This window comes from Eumetopias jubatus, unplaced genomic scaffold (genome assembly GCF_037043125.1).
Source record: "Eumetopias jubatus isolate StellerSeaLion01/CBP00866 unplaced genomic scaffold, mEumJub1_p1.0 scaffold_17, whole genome shotgun sequence".
Lineage (NCBI taxonomy): Eukaryota > Metazoa > Chordata > Mammalia > Carnivora > Otariidae > Eumetopias > Eumetopias jubatus.
This window is the reverse complement of record NW_028274823.1, coordinates 9,557,034-9,570,162: the sequence shown is the minus strand read 5'-3', so window position 1 is coordinate 9,570,162 and position 13,129 is coordinate 9,557,034. Positions and strand designations below refer to the sequence as shown.

At 50.2% G+C, this 13,129-nt stretch overlaps 1 protein-coding gene across 1 annotated transcript in view; it reads left to right on the top strand.

Moving 5' to 3' along the window:
• Positions 1-13,129, top strand: part of LOC114202668 (scavenger receptor cysteine-rich domain-containing protein DMBT1-like) — a 132,130-nt gene that overhangs the window by 98,785 nt on the left and 20,216 nt on the right. The window contains 11 exon segments of the mRNA XM_088020109.1: positions 231-448; positions 1,187-1,498; positions 2,337-2,369; positions 2,926-2,952; positions 3,560-3,713; positions 4,490-4,707; positions 5,340-5,672; positions 7,043-7,093; positions 7,943-7,981; positions 9,700-9,729; positions 11,343-11,657. Coding sequence (XP_087876235.1) covers positions 231-448; positions 1,187-1,498; positions 2,337-2,369; positions 2,926-2,952; positions 3,560-3,713; positions 4,490-4,707; positions 5,340-5,672; positions 7,043-7,093; positions 7,943-7,981; positions 9,700-9,729; positions 11,343-11,657 — 1,730 coding nt within the window.

The window sequence follows — 13,129 nt, the reverse complement described above, 5'->3', positions numbered from 1 at the left end:
GGTGAGGCACAGAGAAAGGCTGACTGACCTGGGCCAGTGCCCGGAGGGAAGGACAGAAGGGCAAATTCAAGCAATATGTAAGGGGTCAAGTCCATGAGCAGGACGTGTGATTGGAAGGAGTCAACAGCGATGATTGCAGTTTCTGGCTGGATTCGAGGCAAATGATGATTTTATTTAAGGCATTTCTGCAGATTTCCTTGGGGAGATTTACTGTGCCTTTACCTCCTCAGATTAGAGGACATCTATGAGTGCCCTTATGACTTTATTGAAGTGTTCGATGGACAGCAAGTTGCCTCACTCTCCATGGGCAGATTTTGTGCTGGGACAGAGCTCACGTTCCTCTCCTCTTTAAACATCATGACTGTGGTGTTCAGAAGTGATGCCGTGATCACCAACACAGGGTTTTACGCTCTGTACAATGCCATTCGGCAAGATGGAAGGGAGAATGGTGGGTATCCTGATATGTACCTGGGAGGGAAGTTAGATCCAATTTGTGTCACTTCCCTTTATGAGAGGAGGTGCTTTCTAAATCTGACCTGCAGAGTCCACCATCATTAATGACATCCTGAGTGACGTCCACTCTGACACTAACAGCCCCCAGCTGACCCCTCACCCTGCTCTGCCACCTGCTGTCATTTTCTACCATCAAAATATCCTGGCTAAAGAAACAGATGGCTGAATCGCATACCTTGCATTGACTGTGTGTGTAGATGGAGGACCTGAATGAGGGTCTCCCTTTTCCAAAGAAAGGGAAGATGCAGTAGGGCAAATCCTTCTGCAACAAACCTACCTCAAACTACAGTTACCATCCCACCTGACTCCAGCTGAATTCCATACAAAAACCATCCAGAACGGACCTCTTATATTCTGCAGCAGGACATGGGGAACATTCTAGAGCTCTCAGTGGATTATGCTTGGGTGATCATGCAATTTATTCTCTATTCAGGATACTTCTGAGGGTTTAAAAGGGACTCTAAAATAATCAAGAGGCATTACTTGATCTTCAACAGTTGTAAATCAGTATTATCCTAAGCAAATCAGGACATAAGGCCACCCTACCTAGAGCCCGATGGCCTAACGTGGAAAAAAATGTGCCCAGGTGCTGGGCATTCTGTTAACTGCAGAAGGTCCTAGAGTTTTGGAGACAGCGCCACGGCTCAGAAACCTCTGTCTTCCTGTCCCACAGGTGCATCGCTGAGACTGGTGAACGGCAGTCACAGGTGTGAGGGCCGGGTGGAGGTCTTCTACAACGGCACCTGGGGCACTCTGTGTGATGACAGCTGGGACATGACAGACGCCAGGGTGGTGTGCCAGCAGCTTGGCTGTGGCGAGGCCTTGTCAGCCCCAGCTCAGAGCTACTTTGATGGAGGCACTGGCCACATCATGCTGGATGATGTTCAGTGCAAAGGGAACGAAGCCAAGGTGTGGCAATGCATGCACAACGGCTGGTTCTCCCACAACTGCGGGCACCACGAGGATGCCAGTGCCATCTGCTCAGGTGAGCCCCCACGGGGCGCGGCACACCTCATAGAGAGTCTTGCCTATCAGCAGCCTCTGGGGAGGGAGAAGTCAATGCCAGCAGGTAATTACTCAGAAAGGAATCCGGGGCTTCAAGCCAACTTTTTAAGTCAGTTCGTTTAAGAGTTGGTTTTCCTTCCCTTAAATTATTGTGTCTGTAAAATGTTCAAGGTCCCCCCCACCCACTTAAAAGTTGTGATAATTAGATGGAGGGTTTGTATAATCAGACATCCCATTCCTGGATAGACATGCCACGGTGTTGGTGACGGTCCACTCTCCCCTGAGTAGGAGTAGTAGCTGGTGTCCCAAGAGGGCTTAGCATGTGCCAGGCTCCATGCTGAAACCAGTGCATTCACACTCTCATTTGACCTTCACAGTCTTTAATAAAAGAAACTATTACATTCTCATCTTATTGATAAGGCAACAGAAGCATATCCAAGATCACACACTGGCCCATACTCTGCTCGGTATCACCCCCAAGGTACTGTATGAAAGACTGAGCTTGGCTCAGTTACTAAAGCTCCTCCAGGCCCATAACTGAGCAAAAGTAAATAAATGCCATATTTTTATTTGCTTTCAATTTTACTATTTCCAGCAATTAGATGAAATATCATGAGGCTGAAAAGCAGATTGTGGCCCCACACCCAATGGGCCCTGACGTAGGCTGCCAATCTTTAACCAGCATTGATAGGTTTTGCTACTACACTCCCAACTACCCACAAAAAATATGTTTGCTCCTTAAAAAAAAAAAAAAAAAAGATTTTCTTTTGTGAATCATGTGACTGTCTTACTCATTCTTTCTTTTGCTGTTTGAGTAGGTGTTGATGGCAGTCCGAAAGTAGGACCAACAGGTACTGTTGCTCTTCAGTACATTTCAGTGGCTGCCAGGCCTCGGAGTGATTATCTCTGGTCCTGGCTACTCGTTAATCCTATAATCGGGGCATAGTTGGCAGCATAAACCTTCTGTTGCTGAAGAACCAGAGCGACACAGCCCATTAGTGTTGACATATTGGTGGGGCTGGGGGTCTGCAGAGGGTGGGGAGAGGGCGGGGTGGGGGGCGAGTAGCGTTCAGGTTCACCAGCGATGAACCCAGTCGTGTCTGGGCCCCAGTGTTGCCATGAGTTGGCACCTGCCGTGATAGAGGGCTAGCTGCTTGCAGGGATGATCATGCCACAGATGCTGTGGAAAGCAAGGAAATGGGAACCGCAGGTCAGCCCTCAGCAAGCTCTATCAAAGCACTCCTATCCGCACATTTAGTATGCAGGCGTCCCAACTCTTAAAGGGCCAGTCATCTCTGTCCAGAGAAGTCACAGCTTTGAGTGTCAGTACTTTTGAGTGTTTTAGAAGAGTATGTGGATAAAAGTCCTTGCTCACAGTATCATTTTTTCCTCTGCATATTTTCACAGACCCCACTGGTGACAGCCCTGCTACAGGTGCGTCAGCTTTACTTAAACCCTTCTCGTGGTTTTAGATTTGCCTTATCTTCAGTGTTAGCGCTTCCAGCAGCTAGATGATGCTCTCTTCTACTTACACGTAAGAAGCTGCAGCACAGAGGAGACTTTAACTTAAATTCCACACCAAATCCAATATTTCAGCCATAAAACGGATGCTTTACGGGACGTTGGTGCTGACTTCAGCTGGGATTTGTGTATAATACGAGGGATCTTCCAACACAACCGGCCGGTGACGTGTCCTGAGAAAGGACGCTTAGGCTTGCTTTGTCCTTGTATCTTTCCGTGAAAACACGTGCTCAGCCCTGTCTATGCATCTGGGTCCAGAAAGCCCTGTCAACTGTATGGCATGGTCATTTCTTCTCACGAAGCCCTGTAAGCTCCACAGGACAGGTGTAATGCTCTTATCTGACAGAGAACGGCATCAAAAACTCAGAGGGGTCCCCAAAGCCAACTTTTTTGTTATCAGGCAAAGCAGCCCTGGAGCAAACACCCCTCATTCCTGCTCCCCATGCCCTCTAACCCTTCAGAAAACACCAGCACGGGTCAGCGCCTCCTTCTGATGGGGTTTCTTCACCCTTTCTTGCAGATGAAAACTTCCCCTGTGGCGGTTTGCTCACAAATAATTCGGGCTCCTTCTCCAGCCCTTGGTATCCTAAAAAATACCCTGTAAATGTGGTGTGTACCTGGGACATACACGTGGACGCCAGGGCTCGTGTCAAGCTCACATTTGAAGTGGTGAAGTGAGTAACTATCTCCCACTTTGCTCAGTTTTATAAACACAGTTATCCTACCCACCGCCCCTACCCCCACCAATAAACAAACAAAGAAATAAAAGCCACCTTCCATAGTTAATTCTCCAAAGTGAGGAAGGCCTTGGAGGCCCGTTGGGTAACACTGATCAAAATTTTAAAGGCACAAGTCTTTTAATGTAGCAATTCTAGTTCCAGAAGATGAGTCTACTGACAAAGTCTCATGCACTGAGGATAATCATGGCAGCCTTCTTGTAGGAGCACTAGATTGGAAACAGTGTAATTGCCCATCAGTAGAGGATTCATCACACACCTAGGGGTATGGCCATGGAATGGTCTGCAGGAAAGTCTTGGACAACAGGGCAGCAGCTGACATCTGTGCCAGATGCCTAGAAGGAAACAAAAGGAAACTGTTTATAGTAGCTGCTTCTAAGAAGTAGAGTGAAGCCAGAGGGACTGGTCAGTGGTGGGAGAAAATTTTACTTTTCACCAAAAACCTGTCCATACCACTTAAATTCTGTTCTCTGTGCTTATAATGCATGTCCAGGAAATGCAATTACATGGAAACTTTACAAATTGGAAGGTTTTTATAAACAGGAAGTTACATACTGCCTGTTAGCAGGGTCATATTTACCTCCAATCTGTGTGAAAAGATGTAGGGTTCAGGTGGCTCTTCCAGAACCCTCCCTTCCTGAACCCATCTGTGCAGTGCTTAATGAAGGAAAAGTCCCAGCAGACGGAGTCTGAGTGATATCGTTACTTCACAGGCTGGAAAACTTCTACGGCTGTCCGTACGACTTCATCGAAGTCTTTGACGGCCCGCAAAACGAGTCTTTTTCTCTGGGAAGGTTCTGTTCTGGTACAATCCCAATATTCACCTCCTCCTCAAATCGCCTGATGGTGGTCTTCCACAGCGATGCTATCCTCACCAACATGGGCTTTTATGCATCCTATGAGTCTGTTGTGCAAGACGAGAACAATACCGGTAGGTCCTTTGGTCGTTTTGGTTCTGGCCCTGCCTGGTGATGAAAGCGAGGGCGGGTGGCCGACTCTGACCGGGCACCAGGGATGGGCAGGGGTGCCCCCCTCCCTCGTTTACCCCCGAGATCTGATTGGGGGAAATGGCTGAACACCCACTTGTGGGCCGCGGAGCAACATGCACATCTTCCGATACTAAAGCTCATCACACGGCACCAAGGAAGGGTCTCGCCTGGTGCTGCCTCTGAGCCTGTTTCGTTCAACACACGCGTGTAGTCTCTTTACACCTGCTTCAAGATGTTGCCCACCAAGACCGGCCACAACCAGGGTCAGCATGCCTGGTGCTGCCCACCCCACACCGGGCTTTCTGGGGCCTCCTTTTGCCTCTGCCAAATAGACAATCCTGTCTGGGGGAAAAGCTTTTAAAAAGACCCCTCAGAAAATCACACAGATGTGAGAGATGGAACCCAAAGTACCCTTTACGGCCGACTTTCACCCTCCCTCAGTGGCTCCCTCCGCACGTCGGAGGAGAGCCCTCGAAAGCTGGTCAACTCCCAGGAGAGGCCCAGGCCCTTCCTCGAAGGCAGGGGCAAAGCGGCAGCGCCCAGAGCGTGACCCGGCCGTGTCTGCCTTCCCCAGATGTGGCCCTCAGGCTGGCTGGTGGCAGCCACCAGTGCGAGGGCCGCGTGGAGCTGCACTACAACGGCACCTGGGGGACAGTGTGTGATGACAGCTGGGACCTGCGTGACGCCCAGGTGGTGTGCGGGCAGCTGTCGTGTGGCAGGGCCGTGTCGGCCCCCGGCAGGGCGCATTTCCACCGAGGCCTGGGCCCCATTGCCCTGGACGACATGGAGTGTGTGGGGACGGAAGCCAGGCTGTGGCAGTGCCTGCACGGTGGCTGGTTCTCCCACAACTGTGGCCACCATGAAGATGCTGGCGTCATCTGCTCAGGTGGGTCTGATTCCGACCCAAGCGAGTGGGCAAAATGGCATTCCCAACTGAACTCAGAGCAGGGGGGGAACCTAATGTCACCGTTTCCCCAGCTTCAGCCATCCGGATGCTCCTGCAGGGTTTCCACCCACCTACCACCCACACTCTACTTTCCCCGATACTTTCTTTTACGTGGACTCTTCTTTCATTTTCATGAAATCATTTTACAAGGAAGTTCTATATCCCCACCATACATGGACAGCCAGGATCACTTACCAAAAATAGACAATACATACCACTAGACACAGTGGCAATAAAGCAATGTTAAAATGTTAAAAAATTAAACAATGAACTGTCTAATCTGAACAATTCGTGCCCATGCATATCTGAAAATATCCTTAATCAGAATGTAACTCAATTTAAAATTTTAAATTGTAGTGCTTTATAAATATGTAACTCTTAAAATAGAAGAGGCACCATCTCAAATTATCTCACGTCCCACCAGCGATGAGCCATGCCTCTGGGAAACATCTCTTTGGTTCATCCCTCTTGTTGCCCAGGTGACACAGAGATGGCTCTTAAAGTCACAGAGCTGGGAACCCAGGCTCCAGCCCAGGGCTGTTATTCCTCAGTTTTATCCCAGTTGCGTTTCTGCAAATGAATTCAAAAGCCCCCATTTCTCTGCATCCTTCTGGGTTTGGCTGGGAAGAGGCAAAGTTGTTTATCAGCTAGACCTGGCCAATAAATGACCAGAGGTTGGAAGAGCAAGCAGGGGTGGGGGTACTAGAAGCTTCTGAGAGGATAAGATAGAAGTCAAAGGACAGAGTCAGTGTTGAAGGAAAGCAGAAGTGGAAGCCACGTGCTGAATATGACATCTGAGGACGTGGCTGGGGCCCGAAGGAGCAGGGAGGTGTGGAACCAGAACCCTGGACAGAGCCACCCGAGGTGGGTGGGAGGCGATGGGGACAGAGTTCACCTTCACCCTGGCCCTTCAGCTTCCTCCAGGTGCTGACGCTGCCAGTGTGTGTCCTTGACACAAACATAGTTCTGCACTTTGCAAGCTGACACTTGCTCTGGGAGGCAAGATCCACACACCCAGGAAGAAGTACAAAACCAAACCAACTGGAAAGATAGGCACTCTACAGAAGGCAACCATTACTGTGGCCAGTTTGGGGTGGGGGGGACAATGCCGATGTCCAGCAACTGGACAAAAATGAACCCAGCGACCCAGGACACCTAGTGGTTGTAATCATGGCAACTCGGGGCCATTCTCACATGCCCAGATTGGGTGCAATTTCTCCCCAGAACAAGACAGGGACCTTTCTGTTTCAAATAAGCAGATCAACCTCTCGGGTTTGGGAAGAATGAAAGGACATGACATATGATCACCTTTTGATCTACGTCTCTCCTAGGCTCTCTGCCTTACTCCACACCATCAGCTGCTATGAGTTACCCAGCTTCAGGTAATTTCGATTATTCTCTATTGAGTAAATGTAACTTATCTTGGCAAAGTCACTCTGGGAAGTAGGGCACTGGTTTGGGGGCCAAATGCCCTGGATCTGTCATCCTGGCTTCATCAGTTAGGAACTGTGGGATCTCGAATAAATCTCTGAACCTCCTCCTATAGATAAGGAGGAGGAGGAGGGTGATAGCATTTGCCTCCTAAAGCCATGCTGCGACTCAGTGCTCTCTCTGTGTAGAGGGGGTAGAGCAGTGCCTGCCGTGTGGGGCACATGATTTAGAGGCAGCCAGCTCCTTCCAAGCACTGCAAGGATTCATCTCTGTTTGTACTACTTTCTACCTGACACAATTACAAAGAATGAAGAAGCTGAACATGTAACTTGGTCTTCCCCCGATTCTGTGACCGGCTCAATAGTTGTCACATTTTAAGTTAGGTCAGCGGCCTGTTTGTGGCAGAGTCTGTAAGAGTAAATACAATATGCAGGGGAGTTAGAAAAAAAGGAATGACCCCAGACCCTCAAAGGAAGCACCAAAGTAGGTTATACCAAACAACAGGGATGCCCAAAGAATACTTTCTTTAAAATCTATCTGCTTAAAAACAATCTATCAACCACCATGCTCTGATTTTCTGGAATGTGCATCAGTTGCGTCCTCCCGGGGCATGCACCAGCTAGCTGGGCGATGCGAGGAGCACCCCCGCCAAGCAAGGACCGGGGAAGGGAATCGATCTAGAATCAGAAACTATACATAACCCACAAGGCGGAGGGCCCACCAACAGTTAACTGAGAGTTAAATATGTTTGACGCTTAAGATGTTGTAACCTGTTCTTTTGTGTTTCACTCTGTCCTTAGCATCTTTCCCGAAGCCGACAGAGGTGCCCGCATCAGCAGGTAAGCCGTTCCTCTCCCCTCAGCTGCCTTCCCTGACTCGAGTTTTAGCTCAGAAACGCTGCAGCATGACTGCTGTGGGAGGAAGTGTCCCCGCTGCAAACACTCCTCCGCAGCCTCAGGTGGGCACACAGGGGCTGCTGTTGGGGGCAGGGCTCAGGATGCTTGGGCTCGCCTGGAAAATCTGCGGTTGGAAGGTGAGCAGCAAGAAGCTATGAGATGCACGAATGGCTTCTGGGGACTGGTCTGGAGGGCTGACGGTGGCCCGCTCACCCCAAATCTTCTCCCCCCCCCAACTCCCACCATGAGCTGTCCTTGGCTGTGTTCTGAGCATACCCGGTTTCTGTTCCCTTCTGCAACCCTGCCCTTTGAACATGAGGGGCGGCCAGGAATAGACCACCCTGTATGCTCCCAGGAGCATCCACATATATGTGGTGGCACCTGAGCCTGAGAACAACATTGATGGAAGCTACACTGTTGTCAGTTGACCAATGTGTGCAAGGGCACAGAGAATATTACACACACACACACACACACACACACACACACACCCCGAAGTGGTATGTGCATGTTAGCTTCTCAGGAAAAATCCAACAAACCCTGTAAGCAGCGTCTCCACACTTTAAAGCTTCCCCATGTCCAGGACAGATCTCCATTCTCATTCTGGAAAAGTTGCCTGCTGGCTTAAGATATGGGAGGACCCCATTCAACTTGAGTGACTCTAAAGGTCTAGAAAATAATCAGTAATGGTGGGGCGACTGGGTGGCTCAGTCGTTAAGCGTCTGCCTTCGACTCCGGTCATGATCCCAGGGTCCTGGGATCGAGCCCCACATCGGGCTCCCTGCTCTGCGGGAAGCCTGCTTCTCCCTCTCCCACTCCCCCTGCTTGTGTTCCCTCTCTCGCTGTGTCTCTCTCTGTCAAATAAATAAATAAAATCTTTAAAAAAAAATAGAAAATAATCAGTAATGGTACTTACAAAGTTGTCCGGAGGATGAAACGACACATCCCACATGAACCCTTAGTCAAGCATATGACACAGTATAAATGAACAACACGTTAACTATTTTGTTGGTGGTGGTATTTTAGTTCCTAAGGCAAATTCTTTCAGAATCACTGTCTCAGAGGTTTCGGCCGGGCTGTAAAAATCCAGGTGGGTCAGTCCTAGAGGCATAAGAACAACTGTTTATACGGGCTTGCTGAGTCGAGTTTAAATTGAGACAATGATCTTCGAACCACTCAACCACCCTCATTTCTATTATTTTTTTAAAGATTTAATTACTTTATTTATTTATTTACTTATTTACTTATTTATTTATTTGGGAGGGGGCAGAGGGAGAAAGAATCTCAAGCAGACTCCACCGTCAGCACGAAGCCTGTTGCGGGGCTCAATCCTACGACCCTGAGATCATGACCTGAGCCAAAACCAAAGTTAGACGCTTATCAGGCTGCACCCGCAGGTGCCCCACTCTGTTTCTATTATTAAACCACCCTCGGGGGGCCTGGGTGGCTCAGTCGGTTAAGCGTCTGCCTTTGGCTCAGGTCATGATCCCGGGGTCCTGGGATCGAGTCCCGCATGGGGCTCCCCACTCCGCGGGAAGCCTGCTTCTCCCACTGCCTCTGCCGCTCCCCCTGCTTGTGCTTGCTCTCTGTCAAATAAATAAATAAAATCTTAAAAAAAAAAAAAAACACAACCACCCTCGTGTTTTCCTTTATCTCAGCAGATTCTGCAGCTAGTGGGCATCCAGGGATCTGTGAGTTCACCTCCATTTTATCTGCTGATTGGTGACGAGCCATCTAGTGCTGGGGCCCGCACACCGGGTCTCCCTCAGCACCCTTCACTTTCCCTGACAATGCTCTTAACTCCAGACCTTTCCCAGAAGGTGGAGGCCCGGAGCTGTTTCCCATACCCATGGAGCTCTACTCTGCCCCCAGGGAAAAAGCCGTTTGGGGTGTTAGCAGGTTTGAAGTCATCCTTTCCGTATAGGAGATCGGCGAGTCAGCAGGACTGAGACCCTGGCTCCTGACCCGAAGTGGTGGCTGGTGTCACAGAGGTGGTGGCAGGCCAGAGAAGACAGGAGGCTCTGGGGGCAGGCAGGCCTGGTGGCAGACATTTCCAGACTCCACCTGCAACCCCACCTGGGCCCCTGGATGCTGAAGCTGAAGTCGGTGGTTCTGAGAAGCTCTCTGGGCTGATGGGGCCATACCTTCACAAACCCAACATCCACTTCCTTTCTTTTATTGTCTTACTCTTCACCAGAATAATATGTACACCATCACATTTTAAATGCTAACTATTCGATTAGAGATTGGATGGGGTTGTTTAAAGGCAAACTCATGCAAGTGAGGCAGATGGTATTGAGAAGATTATGCAATTGCGCTATTGATTTGGAATGTCCTTATGATGACTGTTTTCTTTTTCACATGTACAGTTTCTTCGGCTCCTGGGGAACAGCCACCTGTTTTCCATCCAATAGGTATCTTTTCCATTCTTACATTTTAAAACTTCTTTTCCTAGGCTGGCATTTGGGGCCGACAGAAATGTAGCCAACGTAATTTTCCTGGCCCTGGTGCTGTAGGGAATAAAAGCTGTGCTCATCAGAGGCAAGCTGGTGAGATGGTGGGTTGTCCCCGCACGGGGACCTTTTCAAGGACAGCCAGCCACCCACCCATCCTCAGTGGCATCACAAAAGGCCCGTAGGAAGGCCCTGGCCCACACAGTGCTCTTGGGGGCCCTTCTCTAAGGAGACCCCATGAACCAGCCCAATCTCTGGGGCTCAGAATCTGAGAACCAACATCATCTGCTTTTGGTTCAAGGGCAAATTTCACTCAGTCGGCACCTTACCTTCTTGTAGGAGCGACACCCCCTCTTCCTCTCTTTCCCAGCCCCAACCTTCTCCCTCATCCTCCAATAAATACTTCATCCTTTTTAAATTCAAGTAAGATGAAATTAATTTTGTTCTGAGAACTCCATAACATTCTTCAAGAGACTTGGATAAGAAATGTAAAGTCTGAACTTCAAGCATTCTGCTGAATGGCTTTGAATTTTTGGAGAAAGACAAAATGACACCCCAGACAGGGAAGAAAGCAGAAAAGTTGTTTTCAAGTGTGTCTTCTACAAAGTCACCACATGGCCCGGATTCCCATAAAGAAACGGCCCCGGTGCAGGTAAAACGCTGTAGAGTTTGCGCTAAATTTCAGAAACCAAAAGCAGTCCTATGGTCTCCTCTGCAGCTATCACTTGCCGGTGGACACAGGCTGCCCGGAGCGCGGGCAGCGGGCTGCAGGCTGGGGTAGACTTCTCTAGCTGGAAATGCTGGAGAGTCGTGGGAACCTTCTCAAGCCTCTCTGCCCTTGGCTCCTGCAGATCTGCCCGTGGTGCGGCTGGCGGCCGGGAGGAGCAGGTGCGAGGGCCGCGTGGAGATCCTCTACGACGGCACCTGGGGGGCGGTGTGTGACCACCTCTGGGGCCTGCCCGCCGCGCAGGTGGTGTGCCGGCAGCTGAGCTGCGGACTGGCCCTGGCGGCCCCGAGGGGCAGTCTGTTTGGTGGCGGCTCGGGCCCCATCTTCCTGGACAACGTGCGCTGCGCGGGCAACGAGACCAGCCTGGGGCAATGCCACCACCTCGGCCTGTCGGTCCATAACTGTGGACACCACGAGGATGCCGGGGCCGTCTGCTCAGGTACCTGAACTCTCCCCGAGCCCGGGTTCCCTCCCCAAGCAACAGAGCCGGACCTGCCAGGCAGGCCAACCCTGAAAGCCTTGGGCTTCCAGGTCATGAAAACAGCTGGTCCCGTTTGCCTGGAATTTTCCCAGTTGTAGCGCTGGAAGTTCCCTGTCCCGGGAACCCACTCAGATTCAGCTAACCCAGGACACTGGTCACACTAGCCTCAGGTGTGCCTGATATCACAGCCTCTTCCCCTGCTCCTAAGAAGAGCAGAGAAACGAAGAGCAAAAACGTGCCCGGAGAACAGGAAGTTGTGCCCCTGCTCGGGATGGTTTTTAATTTCCAGGAATGATTTTCCGATGTGTGTCAATCCCACAAATTTCTCATGAAGGTATTTCTCAGAGAGAGCTACATATGAATGCTCTCCTGATTCGCTGATTGCCCAAGTGGGGATTTTCTTGCCATTAGGGACAGTTTTATGCAACCGTTCAAAAAAGCTGAATGAACATTTAAAAACCCTGCTTGGTTACCTTTTGCTAGTAGTTGATGTATGCAACAAACATCTGTGACCCCCCCCACCCCACGGCCCAGAGCCACCCTCTCCTCAGAGGGTTCCGGGAGACAAGGGCCCCAGATGGGTAAAGATGCAGATGAGGTGAGGATAGCTCTATCCCACCCTGTTGTTTTGGTAGTTTTGTTTTTACTTTTATTTGAGAGAGAGAGTGCGTGCACAAGCAAGGGGGAGGGGAAGAGGGAGAAGCCGACTCCCCCCTGAGCAGGGAGCCCAGCACGGGACTCGATCCCAGGACCCTGGGATCATGACCTAAGCCGAAGGCAGACGCTCAACTGACTGAGCCACCCAGGCGCCCCGTTGGGTAGTTTTATAAATCCACAGAGTGAGCCTTTGGTGCTACAAACAAGTCCTGATATCTCTCCATGAGATTCTGAATCAAAATGGCATCAGATGCCCATCTGACCTATTTTGTAGCTTCAGGTCTGAGTGGCTATCAATGGCTCCTCCCTGGAAGAGCTCAGATAGATGTTTCCAATTAGTGTTCATAAGCCAGGGTCTCACCAGCTGGGGGAAAGTTGGTCTTAGAAATACAGTTGCCTCTGCCAGGCCGTCCTGAACCAGCACACTGGCACAGATGTGGGTTCACACACCACTCAGCCGGTGTGTCTGCGAGCGTGTTGCAAATGTGCACCTGCGCTAACGTGAGGGCCTTGGGTTATCTCTTTCAGCTACGGAAGCTGTCCCAGAACCAACAGAAACAGATCCTACAGTCGGTAACCTTTTTACTGCTTCTTTCAGGGCTTGCTAGCTATTGACTCTTTCTAGTGGATTCCCTGAGGCTGCAGCCAGGAATGTCAGTGCCCGAGGGTTATTTGGGCCGGAAGATGAGGTTGCAAGCAGGGCTGGCTCCTGGTCTGGTCTCTGCTTCTAAAATTTATCCAACTGTGAATCTGGGCCAGTGTACGAGTTTGGC